This window comes from Urocitellus parryii, chromosome 2, assembly GCF_045843805.1.
Source record: "Urocitellus parryii isolate mUroPar1 chromosome 2, mUroPar1.hap1, whole genome shotgun sequence".
NCBI classification, from domain to species: domain Eukaryota; kingdom Metazoa; phylum Chordata; class Mammalia; order Rodentia; family Sciuridae; genus Urocitellus; species Urocitellus parryii.
In genome coordinates this window covers 160,702,299-160,720,558 of record NC_135532.1, presented here as the reverse complement: position 1 = coordinate 160,720,558, position 18,260 = coordinate 160,702,299, and the positions used below count along the sequence as shown (strand labels likewise).

Sequence of the window (18,260 nt, the reverse complement as noted above, 5' to 3'; positions counted from 1 at the left end):
GAGAAAGTTTAGAAATAAATAAGGGAAGGGCTGACTGATGCAGGCCTTGATACTGCATGGAATTTCAGTGAAAAAAATTCTAAAGAATTCCAGACATTCAAAACTTAGGAAGAGAGTTGAGAGAAGGGAGCTCATCAGCAGAATTACAGAAATCACTATTTGCATCTTGGGTGGCAACAATAAGGTTAGTACCTACCTGGGACTCAGGGACAGAGGCTCACACAGAAAGCATATATCTTTCTCCCTGGCTGGAATTGCTCTAAGGAAAACCTTGGTTTGATATACAAAGAGGGATACAATTCTAAAGATGCACAATTGCCTCCCCCCACTTCATCTTTTGTATCCAAAGTTTCCTTACAATAACAGAATAGCTGAGGTGCTTTAAATGAATGTTGAACCTATGATTCTGGAGAGGATATAGTGGCTGAGGGGGACCACATCAAGGCGTAGGTTAAATTATGTGCAGAAATCTAGAGGGAGGAGAGAGCAAGAGAGAAGAGAAAGAGAGGGAGAGAGGGGGGAGAAAGAAGAAGAGGGGGAGAGAGAAAGGGAGAGGGAGAGGGAAAAAGACGGAGAGGGAGAGAGGGAGGGAGGAAGGAAAGAGAGAAATGCTTGATCTCCTGCAGGGAAAGAGGTGTGACAATGGAAATTTTCTGAATACCTACTAGCATTATAGTTTTTTTTTTTTTTCTCAACAATTTTTCAAGAGCTCATATATGTATCAGATACAAAAAAAAAAAAAAGAATGAAACATAAAACCTTGGTTTAGCTGCAAAGTTAAACTTGTAAAGAGTAAATGCCAGGTACTCAGGTTGTTACAATTATTAGAGGAAGAGGTCAGGGAACTAGGGTTTATAAATGAGATGACTTTAAGTATTGAAAGAGGAATAGGCATTTGCCAGGTAGATGGGGTGAGGAAAAAGGTCTATGAAAGGTAGCTGGAAAAAGGCAGCTTAATTAAGAAGAAAATGTTCTAGTACCAATAAAGGAGAAGATTAAAAGGAAGTGACACAAAAAAAGTTTTCAGGAATTTTGAGAACCAATTTTTAAATTCAGCGGTAGTTTTGCAAGTAAATTATATGTACTTATTCTTGCTGTTTTACAAAGTTTAAATACTCAAGACCAATTGCTTGTTGATTTATTTTGCTATACTTTCTTGTTACCTGTGTTCTTAAGAATATTTGTGCTGATTGTCTCTATATGGTATAAATACTATGTAACCGTGTGCTAGTGGGAATTTCTTCTCAGTTTTGTATTCAGAGATGTCATGGTAGTAGTTTCAAAAATCTCAATTTATGCCATGGGTGTTGGCAAATGCTACAAATTTGGGTTCTGTTTTATTTATTTTTTTCCCAGAGCTAATTGTTAAACATTTACCAGATTTGCATGGACTTATGTATCATGCAAAGGAGTTGGAGATTTTTCATCGAGTAAGAAAACCATGAGATATGATTTGGGTAAAAGGAGACAGACAGAATGACTCACAGTTTAACTTTTGTATAACAAAAGTAGTGTCATCATTGCAAAAGGACTCATATGTAGGATGATACATAAAGGGGAAAAGATAATAAGGTTGGGATTTACTGTATTTGAGAGGCTCATTAGACAGTTGGTTTTATGAGTCTGGAGCTCAAGAGAGCTGTAGGTTATAGGAATATACTTGAATCATCTGCATGTAGGTAGTAGTTAAAACCATAAACATTGGTGATATTGCTTAAGATGAGTAAGTAGCATGAGAAGACTGGCAAGACCAGAACTGAAGGGAATATTAAAAGCTGTACAAAGAGAAGTTCACAAAGGAGTTGATGTGGAATGTCGGAGATGTCTGAGGATAAGCAATGTCAAACAAATCTCAACTCAAAGGTCCTTTGAGAGAAAAAAGTTGGCATATAGGCTGAGAATTTTACTCTACCACTGAGCTACAGTCCCAGCCTTTAACAACAGTAAGTTGTATCAAAAAGGCATGGACAAACCAGGAGTTGTGGCACACACTTGTAATCCCAGCTCCCTTAGGAGTCTTGAGACAGGAGAATCAAAAATCAGCCAGGCAACTCAACAAGACCATGTCTCAAAATAAAATTTAAAAAGGGCTGGGGTGTGGCTCACTAGTAGAGCACTTGCCTGGCCCACAGAAAGCTGTGGGTTCAATACACACACACACACACACACACACACACACACACACACACACACGACCAAGCACTGAACTCCCTGGAAAAAGGAAGAAGGGAATGAGTCAGGAAGGTCTTCACAGAGAAACTAACTGGCATCTAATCCTCTGTTGTTCAAGTCAGTCAAGAATGAAGACCAAACTGAGCTGCTGCTTTTTTGGGGGGAGACAGGCGGGGGTTGACGTTGCTGGGGATTGAACCTAGGGTCTCAACACACTAGTCAAGAGCTCTGAGCAACATCCACAGCCCAAGCCTTTTCTTTTCAGTTTCTTTTATTAGCAGAAGCAAGTTAAGCTGTCAGTTAAAACCTGAACAACCAAGAAAAGGAAGATAAAACAAGAAAGGATATTTTCCGACAAATACACATTTGGTTTAAAAAACTGCCTGCATTTTATTCTACTTATATTCTGTAAACATACTATCACATTTTTCATAAACAAAGTTATGTATTCTGCTTGATTGCTTCCAAACCAAAAAGTTTGATGCACAGTTAATCTTAACAAAGGTGTACATCAGCCCTCTGCAGCCACAGTTCACATATTTGAGGATCCACCAAATGCACACTTAAAATTAGCTGAAAAAAATTTATGTAGTACTGAATATGTGCAGACCTTTGTCACTATTTCTTAAAAAATATAGAATAACAGCTATTTATATTGCATTTACATTACACTAGGTATTAGAAATAATCTAGAAATAACTTATGCTGGATGGCATAAGTTATATGCAGATGCTGCATTATTTTACATAAGGAACGTGAGCATCCTTGGATTTTGATATCCTTAGAAGGTATTGACACAATCCCTGTTGCAGAGAAGGGAGATTTAAATTTTATCTGCCTTCTTTCCTCCTCTAGAAAATAAGGGTTCTTTAGATTTTTTTTTTTTAGCTGTTACAAATTCAATGAATAGTAGATATGGACAATTTGGAAACTGTCCTGGAATTTATGAGGTGAGGTACTTCTCTTAACCATCTTCATGCTTTTAAAACTCAAGTCTTGTCCAGAACTCTTCTCTTCCTCTCATCCACACAGAACTCTCTATTGGCCGCTTGGAGAATGATATACCATTTGTGTCTGGAAATGTTTCCAAGATAAAAAGATATAGCAAAAACAAAATATATTATTTGGCCTTAACCTTCCTTTTCACGGATATTTGTCTTATTCCTTTCCATTGCACATGCCGAAATACTTCAGAGGAATCACATCACTTTTAAAATAATACAGAAATTCCAGAGGATAAGGCACACAGGGGTTGCTGGCTGTTCATGCAATTCATGTCACTGAATACATAGGATGGGGCAGTCGGAGTAGTTTTGGAGGAAAAATAGAAAATGTGGGAGGCCAACCTCTCATGTGACTGAGTTAACTCCCCTGTTGGGCAATGTGGCATCAGCACCCATGCTGCTAGACTGTCCCACTCTTCTAGGGTTCAAGTGACTTCTGTCTTCCTGCATGGGCATGTCTTCCTACAGCCCCATGGGTGGAGCTATGTTCACCTGTTCCTTTGTAAAATAACCCCTCGCCCTGTTTAGGATAGAATGTTCCATGGAAGTGCCTTGTGTGTCCCCTTCTCTTACTGTGCCCTTGGGTGTGGCTTACCTAGATGTCAGTCAACCTGCTGACAGTGGACATCATGAAGATAGACTCAGCCCCCTGAAACCTGACCCCTAGCCTCATTTGAATAGCTTTTCCTCAATAATAGGGGTCAGCACATGCTCTCTCTTTCTGCAGACCCTTAAGGTCAGAGGAGCCGTCACAGCGACCCCAAAGAAAAAGGTATTTGTGTCTCTTGTGTGCTTAATTTGCACAGCCCAAAAGTTAGCCCAGTTTACCTGGTGTGACCCCTGAGCGTTTTAGTAGAGAACAAAAACCTGGCAAGAAAAACCACAACAGTAATTAACAATGTACTGGAATACACTAAATTTCACCTCATTTAGAATTTGTGATGTCAACCTCTGCAAAGCTGAATTTTATAATAGCTTTCTTTGGATTATGAATTTCCCTTTTTTTAACCACTGAATATTTGAATGAACACCATAAAAGTAACATTTTAACTGGGATCGTTGTATTAAGAAAGTCAAATTCAGTTCACCTTTAGTAGCCCTACCCTTTTCTTCCTTCCACCACGGATTATTTGTGCCCATCATTCTTACTGGACTGTACTCTGTACATAATACAAATAAAATAAAAAGGTAGTGCTTCCCATGTGTTTGGCCTTATATCCTATTATCTAGGTTTATGTCACTTTACAGGTGAGGAAACAGGGTTCAGTGATACTAATTGCTCAGGCATAGAGCTAGTAAATGGAAAGCCATGATTCAAATCCATGCATGAGTTCCTGCCCTTAAGCACTGATTACTGCCTCTGCATAATTATGTACCTCTATTTATACTTACTCCATTTTGCAATCATGTTTAACCTCAGAGAAGTCTCATGGGAAGAGACCCTTTCTTATTTTTCCCAGTAATCTTCATGCCTAGCAATGTCCAACTGACTCAAGAACAGCCAATGTCACTTCTGTCAATCCACAGCACCAGGCACTATGGCACACAAATCTTTTTTATTATGATTTACAGTATACAACACAACAAATGGATCAGAGCTTAAGTGCATCTTTCTGTGTCAGGCATCCTCAATACCACCCCCAGGTTCAAAAATTTGCTAGGACTCACAGGATTCAGTATGTAGTTCTAGTCACAGCTATGATTTACTACAATGAAAAGGACACATAGCTAAATTATCAAAGGAAAAAGACACATGTGATGAATGAAATCTGGGAAAACTAGGTGCATGCTTTCAAGAATCCTCGCAGTGGAGTCACAAAGGTTGAATTTAGTTTGCCAAACAATGAGTTTTTATAGCAGCATGTGAAATTTTCTGCCAGGAATAGATCAATATTCTGGACTTCCAAGTGTTCAGCACAAACCGAATTTTGTGCACAGTTTAGGCACGGTGAACTGCTTCAATCAGATGTGAGAATAGTGGGAGCTCCCTGAAATTCAAGTTCCTAGAAAACAGCCATGGGCCAACCAACCTTCTAAAGAAGGTCTCTAGAGATAATCAGTCTGCTCTTAACACCTTTCTAAACAGCAATTTTATCCAAAGCTTTTTCCTGCAATGCTTATAAATACTGTTTCTTAAAATTGTCCTTTGAATCAGTTTACTATCTTCTGACTCCCTCATTATCAAGTTAAATTTTAAGTCTTTACACATGCTCATTTCATGAGTCATGTTGTCAACTTTATAAAAATTTTACTTTGAAATAATCCAAACAGCAAAAGTCAAGTCTAGCCAAAATTAACAGCTAAAAACTACCAACTCAATATTATCAAGGCTGACTACTAAAAAAGTTACACTTTTTAAAAAACCCTTTTTCTTGCATTTTATATTTTTCCTCCCTGATTCTCTACACTTCAGAAAGCCCTTTAAGTGGCAATCACTCGGCTATTTGTACTTAGGGCACAAATTAATAAAAAGTATTTCTGCAAGTGGGCAATATTAAAAAGATCAATTTTCTCTTTAGTTTTTACCAATCATAATATATATATATAAATGCTACATTAAGATGAATTTCCCATTTAAATAAATGACATGTAGTCAAAATTTAGAAATTATTTTATATCACTGTAAAAAGCTGTGAGCCTTTAAAAGACTAAAAACCTTAATTTTAAATTCAAATGATATTCTTATTTTTGAACTTTCTTATGCTTTAGACATTTCAAATTTATTTCAATAAACATCTTCCTATTTTTTGTGAACTGCATTTTAAAATCAGAATTTTATAAATTTCCATTTATAAATGTGGCAAACAAAACCCAAAATATTCAAATTTTATTAATAATAGAACATAAGAATTGGCAAGGCTAACATATACATAAGGAAAGTAAACATCTCTTGAATAAAAAATAGGAAATATTTTAACGGAAAAAAGTCAAAGATTGAAGGAAGAAGAAATTTTTCTAAACAGCAGCTGGTACTTCCATCACAATGTGTACTATTTGTGCAAAGACATAATTAAATAAATACTTTTCTGATATTTACAAAATAGAGGTAAGAGGGAAAAACCTACAGTATAAGGGTCTTTGATTTGCTGTATCGTTTTCAATCTTCTGAATAATTTACATACCTATTAAAAATGTGATTCTAGTGAACTATGTTGAAAGCTTATCAATCAAGTCATCAATAGTATAAACAAGAAGTTGAATGTCTGCTTTTTCCTTCATTCTATGATCACTATGTTTTCGGAGGATGACATCTACATCTTTGCTGACTACTTGGTCAGCAACTTGCATAGATGTATGCCAAGGTACGATGTCATCCTTCATGCCATGGAGTAATCTTATAGGGCAGTTCACAGGAATTGGACTATGTAACAAGCAGTGGTGTTCTGCTTCCTTAATGAAACTGTACGGAATGTGATAAAATCCTTCTTCATGATATTTTGATGGCATGGACCACACACCTTTTATCTCCACTTCCTTTTTTACCTATTGGGAAAAATTAGGAAAATAAAAGCAGGTAAGTAACATTAACACATGCAACAGGCTTTGTCTCAGGAAAGCAGACCTTGCATAAGAGGACAAAAATATAACAATAATAATTATCAAAAATTAAATATTATAGGGCTGGATTGTGGCTCAGAAGTAGAGCGCTCGCCTAGCACGCATGAGACACTGAGTTCAATCCTCAGTACCATATAAAAATAAAGATATGTGTCTACCTATAACTAAAAAATAAATATTTAGAAAAATACTATGTGCAAGGTGGTATGATAGGTACTTTACACATATTATTTCATAAGATCTTGATAAGAATTCTGTTATCATTCCATTTTTATAAAAGTAGATATTAAGGTTTAGAGAAATCAGAAATTATGTTTGGAGTTCAAAGTGAATGTTATGGCTATGAATCAAATTTAGATTTATCTAACTTTATCATACTGCTTAAATCAGTTATCACTTCACTCCAACTGAAAAGGGCAATAAGAGAAAAGTACAATAATTTCTAGGAATCAGTCCAAGAATACACTTATATTTACTTAAAATCAGATCTTAGAATAAAAGTTGTTTAAATTTCAAAATTGTAAAATGAAAAGAAACCATAAGAAGTATGTAGAATGAGTATGGAATACAGGAAAAATCCAGCATAGAATTAAAAATGAAAACTAAGACAGAAATGAACACATGTTCATGCAATTTTAGGCTGAAGGTAAAATGTATAGTTCTTACTTTTCAGCATTTTAGAAATGAGAAAAAAAATAGCTTGATTTGAATAACACAGAAGTCCTCCAAATACTTCCTGAAAAACTTAAAAATATAATTTCTAGGTTTATTCCCTTAAAATGAAATATTATATGTTCTATAAATCCTTTTGAGAATTTCTAATTTTGAGATTATAATTTATCTTATTTTTTCAAATTAAAAATTAGAACTTTCAATGTATAACATATACTTATTAATCACAGCATATATAAGCAAGTACACTGAAAAAAATCACTATCCATAATCCTACTTCATGGAAATAACAATCCTTTTTATTCTGACTTTCAGGATTTTTATGCACTTGGTTTTTATATATGTAATATGTAAAATATCCATATACAATTTTCTATAATGCCTTATTAATTTACTATTATTCCTGGGTTTTTCAAAACTCTATAGTTTTTAAAGGCTGCAGAGTAGTCTACTATGATCAACTTAAAATAATTAGCTTGACCATTCCCATATTATTATTCACTGAATATCTTTAAAAGAAAAGATCTGTACATAATATCTGAAAGCTGTGCTTCTCAGTATGTCTCCAAATGATTTTAAATTAATGAAAATTCTATAAGATAAAAAAATATATGAATCTATTAATACATGGGGTTTTCTGTAGTAAAACAACATATAAACCAAATGTTTAAAAGAAAAATGATATTCAGTCATCTTCAAGCAAGATTGTTCATTAATTTGTATATTTCAGTAATTAAAACTTAGTTCCATTGGCTATTGACTGATACAGAAGCTAGGCTAATTACTGAGACACTGAATTAATAATATTCACATTACGCACCCTGACCCCCAACTATCTGTTATCTACCACTGAATTAAATGAATATATTTCAAGAACAAGTTATTAACTTCATAAAATATTTCATGTCCCAAACTCTCAAAAACAAAAAGTTCAAAAATAGCAAAAACAGTATTATCCCAAGAAAACATTCAGTATATGTAATTTTTATACCAAGAAGAAATTATCATCGAGGCAATGTGATCTTCAGAAGCTTAGATTCAAAACAGCTGTGCATCCTGTCTGAGGAGATGATTAGCAGCAGTTATGAGAGAGATGAAGTTCCAAGACAAACAATGAGAAATGTTGAGTTTAAAATTCCCAAAGTCAAAAACGATGTAAAATTCTCTCCTGTTCTCTTAACATTGTTATGGCTAGCTATTTGTGTGGAAAAGAGACAGTGGTCCCAGTATCCCTGCTCTTTCCTTTTACATGCTTATAAATCAACAACTTTGCTAATGTGATCTAGAATTAGCAAATATATGCCCTGATCTTCAGACTAGAGGTCTATACAGTCATTAGGGACTATACACCGCATCCTCATGCTGAGTGATGTGGATACACGTATACAAAAGCAAATGTACATAGATCTTGTCCTATGTACTACAAAATAAAAATGTTTTTAACTCCCTTTCATTTTGCCACATTTTTGAGATAATTTATGAGAACTGTATTACTGAGTCAAGTAAATGGAGTCAAGGGTCCAGTGTTTAGATGCACAAAATAGTAGGAAAAGCATGAGGACTGAGCAACAACTATGTACAAGTGTAAAAAAAGAAAAGAAAAGAAAGAAAACATTTCAGAAATAAGAGCTAAGTGCAAGGAAGATGTAATTTTAGCCCTGATAGGAAATAATATGAGGAATCTGACTAGACAGACAATATTTCTTAAGAAGCTAAGAACTTGAACTAAGAACAAACTTAGAACAGATATGGCACAGATTGCAATGCAGAACTTGAGGTAAAAGTCAATGACATTCTACTATTCAATACTACATACTTTATTATCTTCTTTTTCTTTCTTTCTTTCCTTCTCTTTCTGAATTCTCTATAGCAGTGGTTCTCAAATTTTACTCTGGTGGCCTGTTAATACAAATTACTAGATCCACATCCTCAATTTCTAATTCATGGTAAAGCTCAAGCTCAGGAATTTGCATTCTTATCAAGTTCTGAGGTGATGACTATCTGCTTGACTGGGGAGTGTACTTTTAAAACCATTGTTCTTGATTGTTTTTTAGTCTTTAATTTCTATGCCTTGACCTGCCAGGAGCTTAGTCCCACATCTGAAAATTTAGGTCTCTAGGAAAAAACAACCCAGGGAGAATTCAATTAATTAGAAAACACATAAAACTATACAAAAATAAGAACCTACTATTCATTATTTAATTTTTATTGTTGAAAATAAATAATATGCTTAAACATATGGCCAAGAACAGAATGTAATAAACTAGCTATCTTGACAGTTATTTCAAAAACCTCATTTGTATCATGATCTGCTAAAAAACATGCTAATAACAAAAAGCCCCTCTTCCCCCTGCCTAAGAATTTGGAGTAGAAAAAGAATGCTACTATGTAACTAGTCCAGAATGACAAATTTTATCTGTATGCACTGATTTTTGGCTGATGTCTGTCTGTCCCGAAGATCTGAGGCTGCTTTCAGGCTAAAACAAATTTTAAATTGTTTAGTTCAGTTTAAAACAGTAGTGGGAATAGGTAGTACTTACCTAAATGCCACAAAGTTAAGGAGGCACAAAAGTAGTTCATGATATGTGATCCAAACACATAAATGTGATTAATAAAGAAAGTCTTCTTACTTAGTGAGACCCTGTCTCAAAATAAAAATATAGTAAAAAAAAAGAAAAAGGGCTGGGGATATGGTTCAGTGGTAATGCACAATGTGTCCCTGGATTCAACTCCCAGTACAAAAAAAAAAAAAAAAGCAAAGAAAGTCTTCGTAAAAAATAAATCACAAAGTATGATTTTATTATTAATGTGGCTCAAATATTTGGAAGAATGACTTGAAAGGAACTGTAAAGGAAACCTTAAGCAAGAGACCAAACAAACTTTGTAAAGAGACCATACAAAAAAATCAGGTAAGATAAAAGATGAGCCAACATGATGTCAAGTGACAGATGATACATAAACCATTATTCAAAAAAAGATAAATTAGAAGAATGATAGGGTTTACCACTGGGTTTACCAAAGTGACCTGTGACTCACCTCAACAGGAAGCTGATTAAACTGTGTCACTAGGCCATCTGCAGCTGTAGCTACACCAATAAGAGCCACGACCTTATCTGGCCGTGCAACTGCAGCATGAAGCATAAGCCATCCACCAAGGCTAGATCCAACAAGTATCTAAGAATAAAATTATATTACCACTTTAGAGAGGAATGTTTGTAAGGGAAGTAAGTAGTTTAATATAAATATATGTATTTTTTTCTTCTATATACACATAGCTACCAGACTTTTAATATTTGGCACAAAGTAAAATTCAATTATAATTAACTCTGTAGAAATATTAGGCAAAAATTTTGAAAATAAAATTCATACAATGAAAAGTAAATTGTTATTTTTTTTATTAGAAAGTTAAAAATGATGGAAAATGTTAAATCAAAATTGTTCATAAAACATTGTTAAACATTTAAAATATTAAATTTTCATATCTATCATGAGAATATAATTTATAATTATCATCTTTAATAAAAACAGTCACCTGTGGTCCTTCAGCTAATTCATCAATTATAGAAAGTACATCTTTTCTCCATTTCCCCACTGTGCATTCTTCTGATTTGCCATCCGAACTTCCAACTCCTGAGTAATCAAACCTGAAAAAAAAAATACATTTATATCTAAATGTTTATGTATCTCTGTATATCTGCTTCTTTAATTTTGAAGATGGTACATTTATTGTTATTAAAATATCAAAAATATAGTGAAAAATCATAGTATATATATTTTAGCAAATTGTATTGGCTTAACCTTCAAATATCTTCCATTTCCAATCACCTCCTTACCTGCTCCACAGCTAGCCCAACTCATTATCACCTTTCAAATGGACTAATAAAAAATCTTTCCATAAATCTCCTGGTTTCTATTTTCCACTTGCATATTCTAATCTCCACATAGAAATCAGAATGACCATTTTAAAACAAATACATGTGTTACACAAACCTTCCAAAGGCTTTCTATAATCTTCAATAAAACCCAAAGTCCTTACCATATTTTGGACCCTGACCAATTTTCCATTAGAGTTTTTTTTATTAGAAATCTTATCTCTTACTGTTCTTTTTCCCTCCCTCCCAACTGTATTCTCTCTTCCTTTACTGAATTCAAGGAACACAACATCCACTTCCCTGCCTCTTCAGCTTTCCTTTCTACATAGTATATTCTCTCTCCAAATATCCATCGAGTTGCTCTCTCACTTCATTCAGGCCTCTGGCTCTAATATTATACCCCCAGGAAAATTTTCTCTGGCTGTTCAATCATTAAAATTATGCGTCTTTCATCATTCTGTATTTCCTTACTGTTTTATTTTCTTCATAGCACTTATACTTGACAGATAAGACACTTGATCATTGATTTGTGGCCTGTCTTCCACACTGGAATGGAGGCTTCAAATGGGCCCACAGTTTGTTTTGTTTACTCCCGCTTTCCCAGTGTCTAGATCAGTACTTTGTAAGTGGTAAATGTTCAATACATATTTGCTGAATTCATGGTAAGGAAGGAGATCAGAATCAAACTCATCATGATGAACCTATACATTTCTCCTTGTAACTTTCTAGGTATCCAGGGGCAGTTTATATGATCTGTAAATTTTAATTCTCCCTTCAGGTCCCAATTAAATAAATCATGAAGTATCAATACCATGCCCACAGATTATCTTAAACCCCAGTCATATTAAACTTTTCCCATTTCCCAGACAAGTCCTTTCATAACTCTGAGCCTTTGCATGCTGTTCTACTATTTACAAAGCCTTCTTTCCCTGCCCAAACTCCTTGCTGTTCTTTAAGTCACATCATATAAACTTGTTTTTCTCTCTGCGTTCTTTCAATAGATAGAGAAACCTCACTGAATTTAACAACATCTACTAAATGAATAAAACTGGAAGGAAAAAGAAAAATTACTTTATTCAAATATCAAAGTTTTCTTGCTTTTCTGATTCTGAAAATCTAGTGAAAACTAGTGAATCTTTGTTATTAGAGTATATGAAATTATTTTATTATTAATTTTATTTTTAAGTGATAAAAAAAAAAAAAGAAAGCTGGGTACGGTGGTGCACACTTGTAATCCCAGCAGCTCAGGAGGCTGAGGCAGGAGGGTTGCAGGTTCAAAGCCAGCCCCAGCAAAGACAAGGTGCTAAACAACTCAGTGAGACCCTGTCTCTTAAAAATATACAAAATAGGACTGGGGATGCAGCTCAGTAGTTAAGTGGCTCTGAGTTCAATCCCCAGGTGCCCAAACAAAGAAACAGAAATTTACATTTTCTTTATGTTTGAAATTAAATGACTTCATATCTTTGGGAAATCTGAACAAGGCTGTTACTATAGTCTAAAACATAGTTATTGTTCCATCATCAATCCAGGGTACCCAGAAGATCAACTAAGGAGAAGAGTGCACTGGATTTCCTTTCTTCCCTTCTTGGTGGGCAATGAGGTATCATTATATGCTGCATCTTTTACAACTACCTTCCAAATATATGGAGAGGATGCAAAATACTTGTGAAGCTCCTTAATGAAAAAAATATAAGCATACCTCAGAGATACAGCAGGTTCAGCTCCCCACCACCATAATAAAAAGAATATTACAATAAAGAGTCACACAACTTTTTGGCTTCCCAGTGCATATAAAAGTTAGGCTTATGTTATATGGTGGTCAATTAAGTATGCAATAGCAGTATGTCTAAAAGAAAGTACATAACTTGATTAAAAAATACTTTATTGCTAAAAATGACATCTGAATTGTAGGAAAAATGATGCTGAAAGACTTGCTTGGTGCAGGGTGGACATGAACTTTGAAGCTGTAAAATATGCATTAATACATTTAGTGATGCTAATAGGTTACAAATAAAAAATATATAGCTCCCTCTTGCTGCATCTTAATCCAGAGACAAAGGATACTAATTCAAACAATTTAGTATTTTTAAGACTTAAACAGCAATATAACTTTGTTCTAGCAGCTTCAATTTTTCAGGGGCATAGGCCCAAATTAAAAATACCACTAGAAATAATTATGAGAATGCTAGCCTGAACAGCATGTGTGTGTGTGTATGTATATGTGTGTGTATGTGTGTGTATATATACATATATATATACATATATGTGTGTGTGTTTCCTTGAATTCTGATGCAATTTTACTTTACATGCAATGTGATAAGACATTATGAAACCATTTTCACATGGCCATATGTACCATTTCTTATCTAATAAATTAATCACTTCATCTTAACATCTAAATTTTATAGTGAGAATTACAAAAAAAGTAAATTGAGGATAAAATTTCTTGTAGTAAACTAAAATGCAATCAATAGTTAATAGTGACTATACTGTAATGAAGTTTGATAAGGTCAATTTAAAAAAAACCTGATCAAATTAAAAATTTTAGTAAGTGGGCTATACTTTATAGTTATTGTTCCATCATCAATCAAGGTATAATTTATATTAGTATATCATCCAAAATGCAGAAAATTCACAGTATGTCTTAGAGAGAGAGGAACAGGTTATAGTTCTCACAGGCTCAGCTGAAATTTAAGAATCAGTAAAAAGGTGATTTGTTAATTCAAATTTGGGTGGGGGTCAAGAAATAGTAATAGCAATATTTGTGATATGATATTCTGCTAAGGGCAGCCTCCCTCCATGGACAGAACTTCCCTCTTATTTAAATCTTGACTACTTTTCAGTGCTCCAGGTCTTTTCTATCCACTTCAACCCTCAGTTTTCTCTCACCTTACATAACTAAGTATGTTGCTCTTTTTTTTTAACATTTATTTTTAGTTATAGGAGGACACAATATCTTTATTTTATTTTTATGCGGTGCTGAGGATCGAATCTGGTGCCTCACTCAATGGTAGGTGAGCACTCTACCTCTGAGCCATAACTCCAGCCCCAGTATGTTGCTCTTTTGACTATCACATTCTGATGAGTATTTCTGCCTAATTTCCTATCTGAATTGTCTCCACCCTGATTGAAAGAATCTTAAGGACAAGTACAATTTTTTATAATTCTTATTATTCAGCACCCAGTATAAGGCTAGAGACTATTTTCAAAAAAATACTTGTCTTCAGAATAACAGTTAAGTTGGAAGAGATTTTAAAGAGCTCTCACCATGAAAATAATTCTGATAAATTGCTGGGAGGGAAAAAGACTAAATCCATATAATTTATATAAATTCTGCTAATAGGTTGAACAGAGAATATCTAGCTATATTTTATAGAACTACTGGATATTAGTAAAATTACTTTAAAAACTTAGGTGAATAGATTTTTGTACAGTTAGTGCTAAAAAAAAAAAACCCTCAGAAATTATATTTAACTTAACCTCCTTGTTTTGACAAAATTTGGTTCAGTGTTTATTGACTGACTTGTTTGTCACCATTACTGAAAGAATTTACTTTAGAACTCCAAATTCTTGAATTCCAGGCTAATACTCTTTTGACTAAACCATACTCTGCTATTAAATTAGATAATAAATAAGTGACTGTTACAGATAAACTTGACAACAAAGTGAACAAATTATTTTATTAATCTAATTGCTGGGGTGAAAAATTAGGAAATGTAAAATTAATCTTCAGTTAAACACCACCAATCCCTATTTATGCTTATAAATATTAAGATTCAAGGACTGAAAAAAAAGAGAAAACTCAGCAAAAATGTGAATCATAGAACACTAATTTTACAATACTTTTAAGTACATAAATTACTTTTAGTTACTTTGTGTTTATGTGTGTGATGCTGGAGATCTAACATGGGTTCACACTGAAGTATACTAAACACTCTTTTGCAACTAAGCTACAACCTCATCCCTAAATACACATTTTAGAAGGCAATAAACAGTGGTCAAATAAATCCTTGTGTCTCCAGGGGAAAACCACAATAAAATTAAAAGAGATTACAAGAAAGCCAACTAATATATCTGTTTTTGTTATATATCCTTTCCTACCACTATTGTCAGTCAGCACAAAGACCTTTTAAAAAGGTCTTTAAAGGTTGCTTTTACAGTCACCCTAAATCACAAGATGAAAGTTTACAGACCATTAAAATAAATTAATCTAGAAAAGTGTTGGCATTTATTTCAATTGATTACAGCAGAAGTAATTCTCTATCACCATGCTAAATAATACCAATGTTCTCTGAAATGTTTTGTTCCTACCTTATACAGGCATGACCTAGAGATTTGCAAAACTCCTCAATTGCCATTGCTTTTGTACCATTCATATCAGAACGATAGCCAGGAATGAAGATAACTCCTGGACTTTTGCCTTTTAGCCTCTTATAAGCCAGTTTGGGGAGGTCTTGTCGATTAAGGAAAGAGACTGATGTCTTCTGTCTGCAAACTAAACAAAGTACAAAAAGCATAAATTATAATTTCTAAGTACATTTTTTTGAAAATCATATATAAAACTTTACCTTTCTTAACTCATTGATATTAAATACCATTTCATTTTGATAGGGGAAAAAACAGACTAAATTAACAAGTACTAAATTAATTAGTCATGGCATCTTTGTTTTAAACTGTGTCAAAACCAGTAACTTCAAGGTCCAATCTTCCAAATTACAGAATGAAGTAGAAATTTCAAGTAAATAAAAGAGATACATCAAAAACCATTTTCCTATTGCTGCTACATAACCTATCCTCAACAGTGTTGATAAACATTAACTATACTAGTTAAAACCCTCTTTTCAGAGATTTTGTCATCTTTTTTATTGTTTGAGAAGTTTCACATCCTCTACTCTTTGAATTGCAAATATTTTTGGAAAGATTTCTCATAGGACTCTGCAAACACTTTGTTTATTTGTGTTGGTTTGGCTTTTCATGAATGATACACACAGGTATTAGAATAATTTAATTAGAGCAGCACAAATGGTGAACTTTACAAAGTCAGTTCATTTCATTCTTTAAAAAACGTTTTCCCTAAAATAAATCAATATTTGATTAAAAAGATCAAAAGATATAGTATTTAACACACACCCCTCTTTCTCCCTCCAAAGCCATTACATTTGTGTACTTCCTTATAATGTGGGGTCCTCCCCCACCCCACTAACCAATTTCTTTTACATTAAATGGAGCTTCCGCCACTTTCTTGCAGCTAGGGAAAACCTCTCAGTTCCCTCCATATATGCCGTGAAAACTTTCCCCATTTTGGATTTGTTATGTTTATTTTTAAAAAAGCTTATTTGAAGGCTTTAATGCTCTCCCTTTTACATATAAGCCTGTTTCAAAGTTTCAATATATAGAGAAATATGCCCAATTTAAAACCTTTGGTAAAAAACTGGGCCAGTTGTTGGTCAGCAATTGTATCAGCAATAATTGTCATCTTCCATTTCCTCAGTTAAGCACCCAAAAAACTCCTTTCTCTCATCTTCCAGTTATTATATTGGCTGCAGTTATTATATTGGCTGCATAAGAATTTCCCCAAGACAATTATAATTTATTTAAAGTGAATATATTCTTAACATCATATCCATTAATCATTTTTGTACAATAAGGATTAGCTAAAAGCTAGGTACATAAATGCTCAAAAAGTATTTACTAAACAGAAGAGTATACCCTTAATGAGCTTAATGAACGGACATTCTATACTTGGCTAGTACTTACACATAACACATACTTTTCGTTGTGTATAATTAAAGTTAAATTTACTATGTAAGTTTAACTTTTAAAATTAGAAACAAAAGCTCTCTACAATGACCAATTAATTACTATCCTAGATACCAAGCATCTGACAGCTATGTGATAAGGGTCTGAAAAGACAAAGGACAAAATTCAACAAGACTTTGTGTGTGTGTGTGTGTGTGTGTGTGTGTATGAGAGTCTCTGTGTTTGATCCAAAAACGTGTTTCCTTTGTAATAATTATGGCTCCCTCACTGAGTGGGAGCATCAAGAAAACAACACTACAAAATTAGGATTAAAGAGTGGCAGCTACACTTTTAAAAAGAACATGCCTCATATTTTAAATGTTTCAAGTCATGGGAGGGCAGGTCTAAGTATTTTAAATCGTAAAGCCCCCAAAGCGAGTAATAACCAAGTGCATGCAGAAAAAGCAGGCAAGTAGAGGGCAGAAGCTCCTGAAACTGCAGGGAGTAAAAGGCCTTGGACCCGGGCTTCCAAGAATACCCCAGGGCTCCAGCAGGGCTCTCCTCACAGTCTCCACCAGAAATGTACAAAGCGCCTGGAGGGCTAAGAAAAAAGGTAAAGCGCTTTTGAACTGAGCGCCAAAAATGCATTGCACAGGAAATGACCGAACGCCAAGTGTTCGCGTTCGAAGGAACGCAGCTTACTCTCGCCTTTCGGACACTAACCTGGGAGCCACCGGGGCGCCCGCTGGGGCTTCCGTGGAAGTAACGCGCTGAGGCCACGGTGTGGGCCAAAGGAGACGGCTGCCCAGCCCCAGCTCCGACAGGGTACCCAGGCAGCCACAGCCGTCAAACCCACAGCCGCCATCTTCCCAGCTGTCCCTGCGCCCAGTCGGCTTCTAGAGAGACGCAACACGCATAGCTCCCGGGCTGCGCATGCCCAGCTCACTGGAAGGCGGAACTTAGTAAACCTTGCTGCTCAGCTTTTTCCCCTCGGAAGAGCGCGCATGCGTAGAGCATCCGCCGCGCATCCCGTTCTTTATACTGCATTGATGTTTCTTCTTTAGGAAAATTTGCCTCTAACAGTTTGGAATACTTTGAGTGACCTCGAGAAGCTGCCTTCTCAGCTGGCTGCTGAAAGCTCGGAGAGGAACCATATCCGGAGTTTCTAGATAGGAAACCCTCTTATGGTCCGGAGGACCTTTGGGAGAGGAACCAAAAGGCTTGGTGCATCCCAAGTTCCCGT

General features: G+C 34.8%; 1 protein-coding gene across 1 annotated transcript; it reads right to left on the bottom strand.

Moving 5' to 3' along the window:
- Positions 1–4,192: 4,192 nt before the first annotated feature.
- Positions 4,193–17,891, bottom strand: Abhd10 (abhydrolase domain containing 10, depalmitoylase). Its single transcript, XM_026394775.2, has 5 exons — positions 17,741–17,891; positions 15,590–15,773; positions 10,939–11,050; positions 10,443–10,580; positions 4,193–6,659 (listed from the first exon to the last, which is right to left on the bottom strand). The coding sequence occupies exons 1-5, from the start codon at positions 17,880–17,882 to the stop codon at positions 6,324–6,326; spliced, it is 912 nt and encodes a 303-aa protein (XP_026250560.1). The 5' UTR covers positions 17,883–17,891; the 3' UTR covers positions 4,193–6,323.
- Positions 17,892–18,260: the final 369 nt, after the last annotated feature.